The following is a 15,659-nucleotide window of genomic DNA, read 5'->3' on the forward strand; positions in this document are numbered from 1 at the left end:
TTTGGGGAAAGATTACAGTTGGATTTAATCCAAGACACAGAACAATTCAAAAATACTATGGTATTTGTTCTTTACATAGGCTTATGTTATACTTACATTGACTATGTCATATGCAAATGAAAGCTTGAATATCCAATCCATTTCATTATTTGAATTTCTCAAAACATCCTGAAAAACAGTTATTTAAAATAGCACCAGGGATTCAACCTGAAGCACAGTGAGCTTCTTAAATGGGTTTGGTTCTATTACATTGGATGGCTTTTGTTGTTGTTATTGTTAATCCTGTTGATTTTTAGGGAGAGAGGGAAAGACAGAATTATCAATGTGAAAGAAACACATCAATTGGTTGCCCCCACCAGGCCCCGGGCTGGGAAGGAGCCTACAACAAAAGTATATGCCCTTGACCAGAATCGAACCTGAAACCTTTTGGTCCACAGGCTGACAAACCAGTGAGGTCTACATTGGATGGTTTTGACCAGAACTCATACAACCTGAGACAGAGCCAAAAATGTCCCCGGAAATATCATCACCTGACTCAATAGTGAGAAAGTTATGCAGTCTTGAGTCTTATAAACACTTCCTTATTCATAAAGCAGATGGTCACATCCCATAGGTAGTATGGGCCCAGGAATGCAATTTAGGAGAAGCTGTGACAGCTAAGGAGACAAAACGAAGCCCAGCCATTTTCCATCCAGAACAAAGGAAACCAGATACTTGGCAACTCCACTGCTAAGCTGATCCCCTGCAGGCAGCACAACAGGATAATTCAGGTCTTATAATGAGACTAGAGAAGAACTGTTCTTGGATAAAGGAGCAAAAGCACTGAAAAGTTCTTCAATAGCAGCTGCTAATAAACCTAAGGTAAGATTTCCTATTGTACTCACCTTAAGACTTCCCTTTTTGCAATACTGAGTGATAATGCAGATGTTGGGTGGTTCTGTGCAGACACCGAAGAAGGGAACAATGTTTTCGTGTCTTAATTCATACACCTGAAAATAATAATGGTAATAATAGCTTATGATATAGTGTGTCCTCTGTGTTAGGGACTATGCTAAGTGCTTTATATACTTTCAGTTAATTCTCACAAAGACCCTGGGAGGTGAGAACTATATAACTGCTCCCACTTTACAGATGAGGAAACTAGTGCTCAAAAGGTTAAGTAACATGTTGAAGATCATACCACTTGCTAGTGACAGAGTTGGGAGGCAAATCCAGGCAGTCTGCCTCCAGCATATAAACAAGAGGAATGATCAAAGTTGAACCTTAGTCTGGGCATTAAATGAAATCACGTCACAGTAAATAGACCTAGCTCTGCTTCCTGGTGTTGATGGCTGTCAATGCCAGTGTGTGGGCCAGATTTGGAGTAAGAAGTCCCCATGAACTTGACTTCCTCCAAAGACCAGGTTCAAGGGAGGTGAGCAGCCATTACAAAGATACAGAGAATGAAGATGCAGAATGAAGGCCAGGGAGAATTAAGGGAAATGAGCAAGGCTAGGAAGGATCCCAGGCTGGGGGTGCCTGAGTCAGGCAAAAAATCTTAGGTCTAAAATTTGGGCTGTCATGAGGGTGGTGGGCCAAGTTAGGGAAAGCTGCTTTCCACCCATGCTCCTTTGGACTGGGCCATGCCCACTCCAGGTGGGAACAGGAAGCTGGCAAGGAGGGTCTGAAAACAGCGCAGCTTTGTCTCCTCCCAGGGTGGGGACCTCACCAGCCGGATTTCCTGCAGCACAGATGGCTTCCTGATCCTGGCTTCTGCTTGGTCACCAACATAGCAGATGGCCACATAGTTTCCCTGGAACCAGAGACAAAGCAGAATGTTCTAACTCAAGGTGATCCAGAAAAAGCTCTACTCGGAAAGAGCTGGGGAGGGGAGAGAGGGGGGTTGCAGGAAGACTGGGAAGAAGTCAGCCTATGAAAAGGATCATGAAACTCCTCACTGCCCAAAACAGCCCTAGAGTGGCACTGTGCTAAGTCCAGGCACTGAGCCAGCTGCTCAACACAAGAACTCATTGAACAGACAGTCCTGCAACGTGGGGATGATTAGCCTGCTCCCCGATGGGATCCCTGACGTTAGGTAACCAGTCAAGGTCACATTTGTGGGGAGTTCAGCCAGAATGGAAACATCTGATTTCACACTACACTTTCTCTATTGTACAGCAATGTCTCTTTATCATTCAGAGAAATAGTGAGTAGAGGTCATAAGAGTTAATACTGGAAATGGTTCAAAGACCATTTCTAACACTGACTATCAACATAACTTCAAGTAAGGGATTTAACCTCTCCAAGCCTTTATGTCCTCATCTGTACAATGAAGATTAAAAATAAGACCTATCTCATGGGGCTGTTGTGAGGATTAAATCTTAAAAATGTGAACACTGTTAACTCAGTGCCTGGCACAGACAGCCACAGTGATGTGGTAGAGAGGGTGAGAAGGGGCAGGCGGGAGCTATGCTGCCAGCTTTGGTAGCTGCTGGTTTATATGTAGAAGCATCCATACCCATGACTGATCCATCAGTGCTAAAGTACCAAAAATGAAAAAAGCCCTGCTCTAGGACTGTCCAACAATATGGCCACTATCTCTATAATGCCAATTATGTAAAAGTTACATAAAATTTGAAATTCAGTGTCCTAGTCACACTAATGTTTGAGTCACATGATGGTAAGGGCTACCATGCTGGACTGAGGCAGTTTTGACTATTACTATATTCATAGAAAGTTCTATTTGAAAAAAATGAATCTAACATAGATGCCAGCATAGGGACCACCTGGGAGTTTGTTAGAGGAAATGCAGAGTCTCGGGCCCTGCCCCAGACCTACTGAACCAGATGCTGCAATTTTGTTGTTGTTGTTGTTAATTCTCACCCGAGGATATTTGTTCAATTGATTTTTATTTTTTATTTTTATTTTTATTTATTTATTTTTTTAAATATATTTTATTGATTTTGTACAGAGAGGAAGGGAGAGAGATAGAGAGCTAGAAACATCGATGAGAGAGTCATCGATCAGCTGCCTCTTGCACACCCCCTACTGGGGATATGCCCGCAACCAAGGTACATGCCCTTGACTGGAATCGAACCCGGGTCCCTTCAGTCCCCAAGCCGACGCTCTATCCACTGAGCCAAACCGGTCTCGGCTGTTCAATTGATTTTTAGAGAGAGTGGAAGAGACGGGGAAAGACAGAGAGAGAGAAAGAAACATGGATACACACGTGCCCCAACCAGGGCCTGGGATCAAACCTGCAACCTAGGTACATGCCCTTTACTGGAATTGAACCTGGGGTCCTACCGTCTGAGGGCCAAAGCTCTATCTACTGAGCAAAACCAGCGAGGGCCAAAACCCGCATTTTAACAAGAGCCTCCAATGATGCATAGGCACATAAAGGTTGAGAAACATGAGTTTGGAGTCAGAAGGCTACCTGGCATTTACCTGGAGACTCCCTCCTATTCGGAATGCCCTGGCAGAAGGGACATGCAGAGAATGGGACAGAGACACACCTTTCACGCGGCCGCCTTGCTCTCAGAAGTACCTCATAAAGCCCTACTGGGGCATGAAAGAGTGCTTCCCCCTGTTGACTCTGGACAAAGGAGATGTCTCCGGAAATCTTCACACTAGACTTGTGGCTGTTGTTCTCTCTCGACACAGGTGTGCCCCTCTGGGGTGGCTGAAAGACAGGACACATCCAGCAGCAGGAGCAAGTAATGGAGAGACTGTGCACTTTTGTAGATGAGGAAAATAAGTATCAAGGTCGCACAGTTTATGTAACAGCATTCTCAGGCCATATAAAATTATAAATTATCAACTTAAAAATGAACCTGCTATAGTTGGTCAAAACGTTTAATTAACTCACCTCCTAATGCCTTCATCAGCAGATTAAAGGACTTAATGTGGTATTGAAGATAACTAGATGCTTTCTATAAAACATCTTTAATATTTGAACTTACACCACAGGGTAACAGATCTGAAGGGAACTTTAGGGACCACCTGATCATTCTAAGTATTCAGTAACAGGCCAGACATGATGTTCCCAGATATTTAGCAAGGAAACAGTAGGCCTAGAGCCAGAACTCAGGGCCTGAGCCTCTCTGTTAACTGCTCACTTTATACATGAGTTGGTCTCTGTTCTCATAAGCTCCTGGAAAAGGACCCTGCCACAAGTCACCAGAAGTCTGTGCCAAGTGTGGCCTTACCTTGTCCTGGGGCAGAATAGTGATGGCATTATAATCAATCTGCCACCAAATGTCTCTATTTTGCCTCTGTAGTTTTCCCTTCTGCATCCTTAAAGTCAGACCTATGATGGCAGTTCCCAAGACAGTGGCCAGGAAGGTCATCAGAAGAATCATAACAGTCACACCTGGAGGACACAGACATATCATTACTCAGGCTGCCTAAGAGCAGAAATGAGAATATCTCTGTCCATCCTGGCCCTGCCGAGCAGAAGCCTCCAAGGCCACCTACGCATGACTTTTCCAGGAATGCTTTCTGACCTTCCTCTGGTTCCCATGGCAACTGCACTCACTTCTTCCTCTGAATAGACACTTTCATTGTACAGAAATAATTGTCAGGACTTCTAATAACACCACCACATTTTATTATTAAGCATTTACTATGTCCTCTCCTCATGGTTGTTTCTCAGGAATGATCCATCTAATTCCAGGGTGGGACCCCTAACCATCAGGCAACATTTCCCTATCCAGACTTTCTACCTCCTTAGAAATGAAGTTCCTGAGCTTTGAATCTCATGAGCTGGGTTTCCTTAGAACAGAGGTTCCTAACAGGGTAGGCGGGTGACGCTGCCTCCCTAGGGGGTATTGGTAATATCTGGAGATACGTGGGTGGTTCCAACTAGAAGCTACCACTGGCATCTATGGGTGGAGGCAAGGATGCTGATAAGCAGCCTCCAAAGCACAGTCCCCACTTCCCCCAACAACAAAGATTATCTCACCCAACATGTTATAGTGCTGTCACTATTGAAAAGCTCTGCTATGGAGAATCCTTTCCTGCTACCTTCTCCAGGAGCACATACTGACCTGTGAAAGCAAGCTCACTTTCACAGAACTCATCGTCAAATCCACAGCCAGGTCTGTCTGCAGCAAGGGAGCCATGGGGCCAAGTAATAGTGGAGAAATTCCTCATGGGTCTTCAAAAACAAAGGAGGAGGAGGAGAAGAAGGAGGAGGAGAAGAGGGAGGAGGAGGAAGAGGAGAGAAGAGGAGGGGGAGGAGAAAGGTCAATGCCCATTTGATTTATTCTATTTGTCTCTACCTCAGGTATAGCAAGGGCAAATGAAATACACATGTCATTTGCAAAAAAGTAGGCCTTGGTCTCTTAATTCAAATGTCCACTGATCCATCCAATTTTCCCACCTCACCTAGGCTCTTGGAATCCAGCCTCCAGGTAATCTAATTCATGGAAAAGCAATATCTTTTTGCAGAATAGAACCACTGATTCAATCTTTTGATGTGAACCATGTCATTTCCAATTTAAAAGATGGTGTGCCAATTCTCCAGTGTTGCTGGAACTTGCTCCCGTGTTTGTTAGAAAAAAATCTTGTTGTACAGCACCTTGACATTTCACAGAGGAAAAACATCTCCCCCTGCGTGGAGAATGCCCATTTCCACAATCCTGAAGACCTAGTCCTCCATGGTTAGTTTATTTCCTGGGCCAACCCATTTTGACACAATAAAATTCCTTAAGAGTAGGAGAGGGAAAAGTGTCAGATCAGGGTGGTGACGGTAGAGGCAGGTAGAAATGGAATTAAGCTTTAGTTTCCCTTCAGTTTTCTCAATTATAGCTGAGTGATGAAAATAGACTTTCCAGAGCTTCCTGGGTACCAGGTCCTGCTGTCCATAGGGCTCTCTGTTTTGGAGGCAGGCTGACTGGAGGAGTCTGTTTCCCTGACTGAGCTCTCATCCCTCTAGGGGGCGCTGTGCTCCACACCACCCTGGTCCAGGGCCTGTCTCTGAGACTATGGGCCAGGTGATGTTCCCTGCTAGTGAGCAGAGGAAGCCTGGGCCCCTGTGGAGGTGCAGTTAGCCGAAAGTGTAAGGAATCGGAAGTGGCTGAGCTAATCTCACAATCAAGGGCAAGATCCCCTTAAAGACTCAAAGTCAATCATTCAGAGCGCACCAGGCAATGGGCAGTGGATTCTGGGAGCTGGATCCCAAACTGGTCATCCAGAGAAGCCCCCAGCCCCTCTCGCCTTCCAGATCTCTTCCTGTAGCATGTTCTAAAGTTTAAGAAACATCCCCCCAGTACCTGATTTCTTTCTGATAGCTGTCGTAGCGAAGAACAGGCAGAAAGAAGGACCCATTGCTGGATTTCTGTAGGGCATAGACTGAGTAATCCACACACCTTTCTCCCTGAGAGTCCACAAACACTGGGCCAGTGACTCCTGAAAAGAGAGGAGACTGCAAGTGATTAAGGAGAGAAAAAGAGGGACTCGTGACTCAAACTCAGACCAGCCAAAGCCCCTTCCCAGCAGTCACCAAAAACAGTGTGAGTTTTTTGTTTTTTTTTTCCGTTTCAGGGAATCTGAGAGAGAGTCAAGGAAGAGAGAGGGGGGGAAAGTTCAGTTTGGTGAAGCTGAAGAGCCGCTTGGGACAGGCAGATGTGTTCTGTTAGGCCTATGCTTTTTAAAAAAAAGTTTCCAACTGAAACCCAAGACTTATGCTTCTTAAGAACAATCAGATGGGATCAAAAAAGGCCAAATAACATGGAGGCAGCTGCTGGGACTGGGGAAGCTGCCCCCTCCAGTGCAACAATCCTCCTCCACCCCACCTGCAGGCCCTGAGGGCTGAGTTTTCAAGCTTTGTTCTCCCCTTTCCCCCAGGGTGTGGTTTGTGCCCAGGCATTGGCCTGGCGCTCAGTCCTGGTCCGGGTATCCTTTGTTCTCATGTAGGATGTGGTCAACCTTATGCATAAAGCACACATCCGAGATCCTGGAGGAGTCAAGTTCATGTCTTCCACACCCCAAACTAGAGCCCGTGGTCTGACACAGGATTTACTGCTGATTTATTGCCCCTGGGGACAGAGCACACAATTATCATCTATTAAGCACCTAATATGTGCCCGGCATATGGGGGTCGCAGTGATTTCACACACCTCATCCCAGGGGACCCTGCAGAGCAGGGGCCATCATCCACTCCTAACAAGCAGGGCTGGAGGCAAGACCCCTAGATAAGCAGCCACCATTGAATGAGCACATCCTGAAGGAAATGTGTGATCTTGGACAAGTACATAGCCTTTCTACCCTGGGTTTACTCACCTGTGTACTATAATACAGGTAGTAACAGTACTACTAGCTGGTGGCGTGTATGAGGATTAAGTGAGATAGCATGCAGAAGCTCTTGGCACCCAGCTTGCTTTACGGTAAGCCCTCAGTAAATGCTAGCTATTATTATTCCACGTGGCAGGAGGTATTATCTGTGTCTTACAAAATGAGAAAACTGGAGTACAGAAAGATGACATAGTTGATCAGCTCCCAGGGTGATTTCAAAACAGTTCGCGTCCAAGTCCAAGCCTATCCTCACCCTGACAAGGAAAGTCAAATGGGATTGGCCCCATCTTTAGAGATGGAGAGTCATGAATGAAGCCAGGGCCCCATCAGGGAGGGATGGCATGGGAAGGAGCATGGAAGTAACCCCAAGAGGCAGGTCCCACTCTCTTGAGTTTTATTCTTGGTGGTCCAGTTTGAAAGCAGCTGTGGGAGGGAACTCTCTGGGAAGGAGGGAGGGATAAGATACCCCAGAGGCCCCTTCAGCTGGGCTGGGCAGCCTTTTGTATAACTCGGGAAGAATGGACTGTGGCCACTGGGAGGTTTACCCCCCCTCCCTGTCCCCCCCCCCCATGTGCCTCTCCCCCTCCCTCGCCCTTCTGGAAGACTGGAATCTCCATGAGAAAGGAAATCTATAACTCAGTGTGAGGTGGGTCCTAAATGAGGCCTTAAATCACATGTTCAACCGCTCAGAGGCCAACTAACAGGGGGGGCAGGCTTGAGTTCTGACCTTCCTACCCTTCACCCCTGCGATCAAGCCACTTACCCTGTAATGTGGTCTGATTAAAACCTTTCAGAGTGCTGACCAGCTGCCGTCCATCCCGGAAATCCCTTCCGGCCTTGATCATGAATTTCACAGTCTGAGCATAGAGCAGGACCGAGTCATGAAGGTAGGCAGAGTAAGGGCTCACCTTCAAGGAGGGAAGGAAATACTGGGTGTAAATAGGCCCTCAGCCTCCCAAGTCACAGCCCATGGCTCAGTTTGGAGGAATTTCTCTCCATCGTCTTAACGGTATAACATGTTCTCCATCCATTCCACTGCAAGGGGAGGGCCCTCTGCATGCCCAAACATGGGCTATTGAATCTGGGCATCACAATCTTCACTTTTCCCTACTAGATCACATGATCTTTTAGGTTGGGAATAGTTCTTTAGGCCATAGGCGGGTGGGCATATGGTTTAATTGAAAGCAAGTAGATTTTGGAGCTAAACTGGTTTTTCAACTTACTGGCTATGAAATTTGGGGTAAGTTCCATAAGTTCCTCTCTGAATCTCATCTCTCATTTATAAAATGGGGATAAAGCTACTGTCCTGGTGAGTAGAAGCACAGTTTAATGAGGTAGGATAGATATTCTACTTCTTATGCTACCTGGCACATAGTAGGTCTTTAATACATGTTTTTGTCTGTTCATTTAGCCAACAAACATGCAAGTGCCCACATAGGACCCTGTACAAAGCTGACACTTAATAGACAATTTCCCAAATATCTATTGATTGATCATCTTTCCTTGTGTGCTGGGATCCACAATCGGCCACCTTGTTCCTGATGGAACCCCTGTCATAAGTGGCCTGTCGCAGGAAGTAGCTCCAGCTCTGGCCCACAGTCCTTCTTAACAAATTCTTTGTGGGTATCAGACATTGACCCATCAGCCCATACACACTGGGGCTACGCATTGGCTGATCCTCTCTCTCCTGACTTCTCCCTGTTCCAGACCATCTGATTGCCTTGACCTGTTCTAGCTCCACATTTCTGACTGCTCCATTCAGGTTCTCAATTCTGGGAAAGGAAAGGACATTGTCACGGTCTGAGTACCACTGGTTTCTATTCTACTGCTTCTATGTACTATGTTATAAGGTACTCAAAACCACAGGCTAGAGGCAGATGTCATTATCAGACATGAAGATACTGAGGTGTAGGGCAGTTAAGGAATTCACCCCAAGGTCTCACAGATAGTAAATAGTAGCATTAAGCCAGAACTGGTTTGGCTCAGTGGATAGAGCGTGAGCCTGCGGACTGAAAGGTCCCAGGTTTGATTCCGGTCAAGGGCATGTACCTTGGTTGGAGGCACATCTCCAGAAGGGGTTGTGCAGGAGGCAGCTGATTGATGTTTCTCTCTCATAGATGTTTTAAATTTTCTATTCCTCTCTCTTCCTGTCTGTAAAAAAAATCAATATATTAAAAAAAATAGTAGTATTAGGATGGAGCCCAGATCTCTGACTCCAAAAGCCATTCAGTAACCCAATAATCTCTGTCCTCCTCTGCAGACTTCATCAGACAGCAGCAGACCACTGATTATGTTCAGCTGTGGAGGATGAGGAAGTATGTGTGTGTTGGGGGAAGGGGTAAAGAAGAGGAGAAGTAAGAGGGAGAATATTAAAGCCAAAACCAAATATCCTCAGAAAAGGGAAGGCAGGGACCTGTGCAGTGAGACCCTATCTCAGACCTGCTCCTCTGCAGAGATGGAGCTGTGGAAAGGTGGCCCCCTCAGCCTTTGGTAGACTTCGTGTCGGAAGCCTTCCTCTCCAGGACCTTCTCCAGAGGAGCTGGGGGTGATGACAAGCACAGACTCGTAGATGGTGGGGAAATGTGTCCCATTCTGATTTGTTAATACCTCCTTCCAAAAACTGTCCTGCAATATAATGAAATCAGTGTAGTCATTCTGAAGGATATACTCTGAGCACAGAAATGTGTCAAGTCATGGTTGAAATTGAACTTCCACATCCTAATCCTGGGAAACATAGCCAGTGCTCCATACTCGTTACCTCTTGCAGGAACCATGTGGGGGTTCATTGGCACCCACCTCCAACTGCTGCAAAACGACAAAGACAAATTCTCCTGTGTGGAGTCCCAGGTTCTCTGCAGTTAGCAGAGTGATTTTCACATCCTCTGAGCTGCAGATTAAGATAATAACTGCAAGAGGGGAAAAACACAGAGTCAGCCAATTGCACATAATCGTATGCTTTTTAAAGTCTAGCTTGAAACTGCTCCCAATGAGACATGAACTTTTTCTTTTCCTGAGCATGCTTCTGGAAAGAGGAATGTTGGAACTATCCTGAGTATAGCACCAGCAGCGCACCCACTGGCAGATTTACCCTATGAATTGAAGTCTTAGCTGAAGCTCTCTCCCAAAATGCAAGTCAAAAAGGTTAAGACCACTTCTGAGCTCCCATTTCTCTGTTTCATTAGCTCTGAACAATAGATCTGGCTTGTTAATCACCAGCCACACAGGAGGAATTGAAGGAGTACCTAAAATCTGAACCCAGACTATCTAGGTGGAATGGCAGGGGTGGGAGGTGGGGGGAAGAGGAGGCTATGGTACTTTTCTTCCATTCAAACAAATCAGCATGCATTTTGAGGATAGACAAATGTAATAAATGGAGGTAAATTATAATGTATTTATTTGAGCTCCAACCATGTGCCAAGCACTGTGTTAACTAAGGGCAGGATACAGCAATGAGCAAGGCAGAAGGCCCCTACCCCAGAGAGCTGACAGTCAGGTAAACAGTATACCAGTGAATCATGGGGAAAGGGATGGGTATTGGGGATGTGGGTGGCACTGCAGGCCAAGATCAGCAAGTCCCAAAATGCCAAAGCTAGAAAGGCTTAGTTTATTAAAGAACAGACAGGAGTCACATCCTAATGCAGCTAGAAAATAGAGTCTTAGGCCGAAACCTGTTTGGTTCAGTGGTAGAGCGTTGGCCTGCGGACTGAAAGGTCCTGGGTTCAATTCCGGTCAAGGGCATGTACCTTGGTTGCGGGCACATCCCCAGTGGGGGGTGTGCAAGAGGCAGCTGGTCGATGTTTCTCTCTCATCAATGTTTCTAGTTCTCTATCTCTCTCCCTTCCTCTCTGTAAAAAATCAATAAAATATATAAAAGAAAAAAAAGAAAGAAAAAAGAAAGAAAATAGAGTCTTAGGCCTGGTCATTGTGGCACAGTGGTTGAGCATTGACCCACAGTTTGATTCCCAGTCAGGAGACATGCCCCGTTGTGGGCTCAATTCCCAGTAAGGGGCATGCGGGAGGCAGCTTATTGATGATACTCGCTCATCATTGATGTTTCTATCTCTCTCTCCTTCCATCTTCCTCTCTGCAAATGTGTTTTAAAAACACATTTTTTAAAAAAGAAAAGAGCCTTATAAACACACACACACACACAAAAAAAAGAGTAATTGATATAATATGTTACCCAGTTACTATGTCCAGACCCAGTGCTAAGGAATTTACAGGCATGGCTTTATGCAATCCTCACTTTTCTATGAGGTAGGCAGTTGATGACTATCTTCATTTTCCAGATAAGGTATCTGAGGTCTAAAGAGGTAAAGGTATTTTCCCAGGATCACACAGCTAGAAAGTATTAGAGACCTAGGCTGTCTTTCTCCAGATCCTATGCTCCAAGTGCCTGCAGGCAGTCGGAGGAGGGAAGCCTGGGTCCTGGGTGCCAGCAGCCAGGAAAGAAAGGCCTACTCTTGCATGGATTTTCATGCATCAGGCCTCTAGCTGAATCATAACACTGTAGCATACAGGATTTTGCTTTAGATTAAAAATAGTTGGTGATGGTGATATTGACCTAAAAGGAAAATTGTTTTTATGTATCATTAACTTTGTACCCTGTTTCTATCTGCTTTTTTACACCCAAAGAAAAAAAATAAAGGGTTTATATCTGCTCTTCCTATTTGTCTCTTCAAATATAAGCAATAGAAGATTATTTTCTACTTACCCCTGGCAGTTGCTGATATGTTCCTAAGATTCTCTTGCAAGAGGGCTGGATCATTGTTGGTGTATCTGATCTTGGCAGTGATGGTGAAATGGGATTTGAGTTCATTCTCTACAACCCTCCACAGCTCATCCACTCTATCCCAGGAGGAAGTCCCAGAATGTCCTCCAAGCATCCCGATGTATTTCCAGCCCAGATATTGGAGAGTTTTCTGGAGCACATCACCAAGTTTATGCATGGGTGGCACAAGCTTCACATAGGTATTATACAAGAAGTCATTCTTCAATGTTGCTATTTGACCAACAAAGTCAAACACGGGGATATTCCACTCAGAAGCCAGAAAACCAATAACCTTGAAAGTAACCAAAAGGATGACTTTTCATAATTGAATTTATCCTGCACTCAAACTCCATTGTGAGATATCTGCATAAATTTTTAATTCAGTGACTCTATGGGTCATGCTGGAGCCTGTCTTTTGGAATATTGATGATAATGCTTTGTAGCCAATGTGAGGATGCAAGACCTCAGAGGACAAGAATAATGATGACATACACTAAATGGCCAGATTATTATGATATCTGAATGTATAATAATCTGGCCACCCAGTATATATAAACTAGAGGCCCTGTGCATGAATTTGTTCATGGGTGAGGTCCAGGCAGTTTGGCCAGGACGAGGGGACATGGTCGGTTGGCCAGCCTGCCTGCTGGTCAGACTTCTAGTCAAGGGAACAATATTCATATTAGCCTTTTATTGTATAAGATATACACTGAGTGGCCAGATTATTATTCATTCAGAGATCATAATAATCTGGCCACTCAGTGTATGTGCCAAGCACTTTGCTAAGAGCTTACACATATCATTTCAATTCTTACAACATTTCTATGAGGTAGGTGTTATCATTACCCTATTTTATAGATGACAAACATAGAAACACAGAGATATAAGTTACAAAGCTAACAAATAGTAGAGCAGGATTGCAATATAGACAGTATGGACCCAGAGCCCATAGTCATAGCTACTATTCATTATTTTAGTGTTTCTTTCTTAATTTGTTTCTTATTCATTTCTTATTCATTTTACAGACCTTGCTCTTAAAGAAGTGTATGGTTTATTACAAGATCTAAGACATACAAAAATAGCTACTAGATTTCAATAGATCATTCACTATAGACAATAGGTTTATAAGAGTTTAGAAAAGTAAGAAATTACTTTTGATTTGGGAATTAGGGATGTAGAGGTGAGGATGGAGAGGTGAAAAAAGGTTCTATGGCATTTGAGCTTGACTGAAAAATGGATAGGTAGGCTTTGGACAGTGTGTGCCAAACGGGGAATTTCAGAAGAAAACAAAATTCTAATTAAAACATGAACTTAATTCTACATCATCCACGAATGATAGTTCCACAGTATTTTTGAGAGTAAGAACTGTGATGCTCCTTCTTATTTAGGCTTTGCATCAATACCTAAGCATAAGCTTCCCAAGGACTTCCACAAAAATTAATCCCATTAGCTAAACAGATACAAGTCACTGGTATCTCTCAGTTGCTTGCCCAGCTTATTAGAATAGGCCCTATTCTCTTCTTTCTCACTTACTTTTACTGTCACTGAATAATTTCCTACACACACCAAGGAAAAACTTAGACAAAGATCTTTTTCAATTAAAAATTAAGCATTAATTTTCTTCTTAATTTTTCTGAGCCATGTGCCTGGCAGCATTAAAATAAAAAATAAGTCTATGTACAACAATATCAAGCACAAATGGTCAACAAGTTTGATAGTGAACATCAACAACTTACAATTATTGATTTGAAAGACTTTCTTGAAAGAGAATATTGCCTGTTTTAATTACATGGTTTAATTACATCTCAAAAAAATGGTACCCAAGACTTACATATTATTATTTTAATAATGCCTCTTTGTCAAGAGCTTATTCAAATCTGTCCCATCATCTTTAAAGACCACCCCTTCTAATGGAAACTCAGCCAGAGTTTCTAGACGGTTGTATACCTCTGCTGCTTCTGGGCATACTGGTGCAAACAGGGCAGAAATCTGTTCTCTCTGGACCTGGTTGGTGAAAACAGCAAGAAATTCCTTGACACTGCAGGTTGAGTTGGCGTAAGTGAACTCCCAGCTGAAGTTTCCAGGGTCCATGGGCTCTGAGTTGACCTTGTCCATGGCAATCTGGAGGCCTGCGCCCAGCCTTTGCACACTGAATGGATGGGAGATGTTCCAGGGAGCCTGGAAACCCACAGTGAGTTTAGCAGCCTCAAGCCAAGTCACCAACACACTGGCAAAGAGTGCTAGAACTAATATTGGGTGGGAATCATGGCACGCAACCCCCAAACAGAGCCCAGATTGAAGTGGAGCCTCAGCACTTGCCCAGAGAGCCATGGATAGTGCCTAACATCAGAATCACTGCAAATCTCAGAGAGGCTCAGCCTCCTGACCACTCATGCCAGGAGCTTAAATGATAGTGCAGAGTTCCCTGAGGACCACAGCTTGGTTTCTATTCAGTGCCATTAATTAGCCGAAACCTTTTCTTTTCAGAATCTGTCCTAACACATCTAGAAGCAGCAGTCTTGCAGAAAGAGGCTTGGGCAGGGCATTGACGAGGTCCTGGTCATTGGCCCAGTGACACCACTGACAAATGTTATGGTCCTGGGCAAAGCATAGAACCCTACTCACCCTCAGCCCCAGGATGCCTCTCTGCTACTTAACTAAGAATTATGGGAACCACTCAAGTGTGGCCTAGACTGAAATTCCAACTCTACCATATATTACTTGTGTGGCCTAGGACATGTTACTTCCTCCCCTATGCCTTCATCTCCTGATAGATAAAATGGGAGTAAAACTATAATGAGTTCTTCCCCTATATGGTAAAGGTTAAATGAGATCATATAAGTCAAGCATTCAGCACAATGCCTGGGCAAAGAGAGCCACTCCTCCATAGTAGAAAATGGTGATAATGATGGTGACAATGATTGATGATGTTAACTTTATAATACTGATAATTATGACTCACTACATTAATCTTACAATTTTTCTAGAATAAGTGAGCTAATGGCTATGAGAGGGTTTACTCACCCTGGCCTAGGACACTAGGGAGAAGCTTCTAATAAATGAACACTAACACTCAAAGCTTAATCTAAGGACCACCTACAACAGTCTCTCCTGATGGTTAAAAATACAGATTCCAGGGCCCTACTCCAGACCCTCTGAACCAGTCTTAGATTTACTCTGAAAATCTGCAATTAACAAACTCATTACCCCTACCTACCTACATTAAAGTTGGAGAAACTCTGATATAATCTGAAGTAAGAAGAGGAAAAGAAGAACTGATAACTATTCTCTATGCATCTTCCTTCAGTAACAAGCCCCATAGTGGGATTACTGAGCCTTAGGCTCATTTTAGGGGCCGTTTATAACCCTCTGGATTCCAGGAATTGCTTTTCTCCCAACCAAATTCACCATAACTGCTTCTTCATAAGGCTTCAGATTCTTGCTCTCCTCTACTAGGACAGTTTGGCATCTGTTGGCAAAGTCTCCCGAGTCTAAAGATATCCTTGATCTAATCTGAGGCAGAATTCCATGGCCCTTTTTTTTATTTTCTTTTGGCTCAGATGCTTACCAGATATATGTTACCTTAAGCAAGTCAGTTTAGCCCATGCCTTAG

At 44.3% G+C, this 15,659-nt stretch overlaps 1 protein-coding gene across 1 annotated transcript in view; it reads right to left on the bottom strand.

Moving 5' to 3' along the window:
- Window positions 1–14,377, bottom strand: part of LOC118719484 (guanylate cyclase 2G-like) — a 31,371-nt gene extending 16,994 nt beyond the window's left edge. The window contains exons 1-12 of the mRNA XM_045582218.1: window positions 13,994–14,377; window positions 11,990–12,338; window positions 10,072–10,181; window positions 9,715–9,900; window positions 8,039–8,183; window positions 6,255–6,390; window positions 5,028–5,137; window positions 4,188–4,351; window positions 3,527–3,661; window positions 1,709–1,792; window positions 885–989; window positions 97–168 (exon numbers count right to left, since the gene is read on the bottom strand). Of these exons, the coding sequence (XP_045438174.1) occupies window positions 97–168; window positions 885–989; window positions 1,709–1,792; window positions 3,527–3,661; window positions 4,188–4,351; window positions 5,028–5,137; window positions 6,255–6,390; window positions 8,039–8,183; window positions 9,715–9,900; window positions 10,072–10,181; window positions 11,990–12,338; window positions 13,994–14,377 (1,980 nt within the window). The remainder of the gene's footprint in view (window positions 1–96; window positions 169–884; window positions 990–1,708; window positions 1,793–3,526; window positions 3,662–4,187; window positions 4,352–5,027; window positions 5,138–6,254; window positions 6,391–8,038; window positions 8,184–9,714; window positions 9,901–10,071; window positions 10,182–11,989; window positions 12,339–13,993) is intronic.
- Window positions 14,378–15,659: the final 1,282 nt, after the last annotated feature.

The sequence above is a fragment of the Pipistrellus kuhlii genome, unplaced genomic scaffold, assembly GCF_014108245.1.
Source record: "Pipistrellus kuhlii isolate mPipKuh1 unplaced genomic scaffold, mPipKuh1.p scaffold_m20_p_15, whole genome shotgun sequence".
NCBI classification, from domain to species: Eukaryota; Metazoa; Chordata; class Mammalia; order Chiroptera; family Vespertilionidae; genus Pipistrellus; species Pipistrellus kuhlii.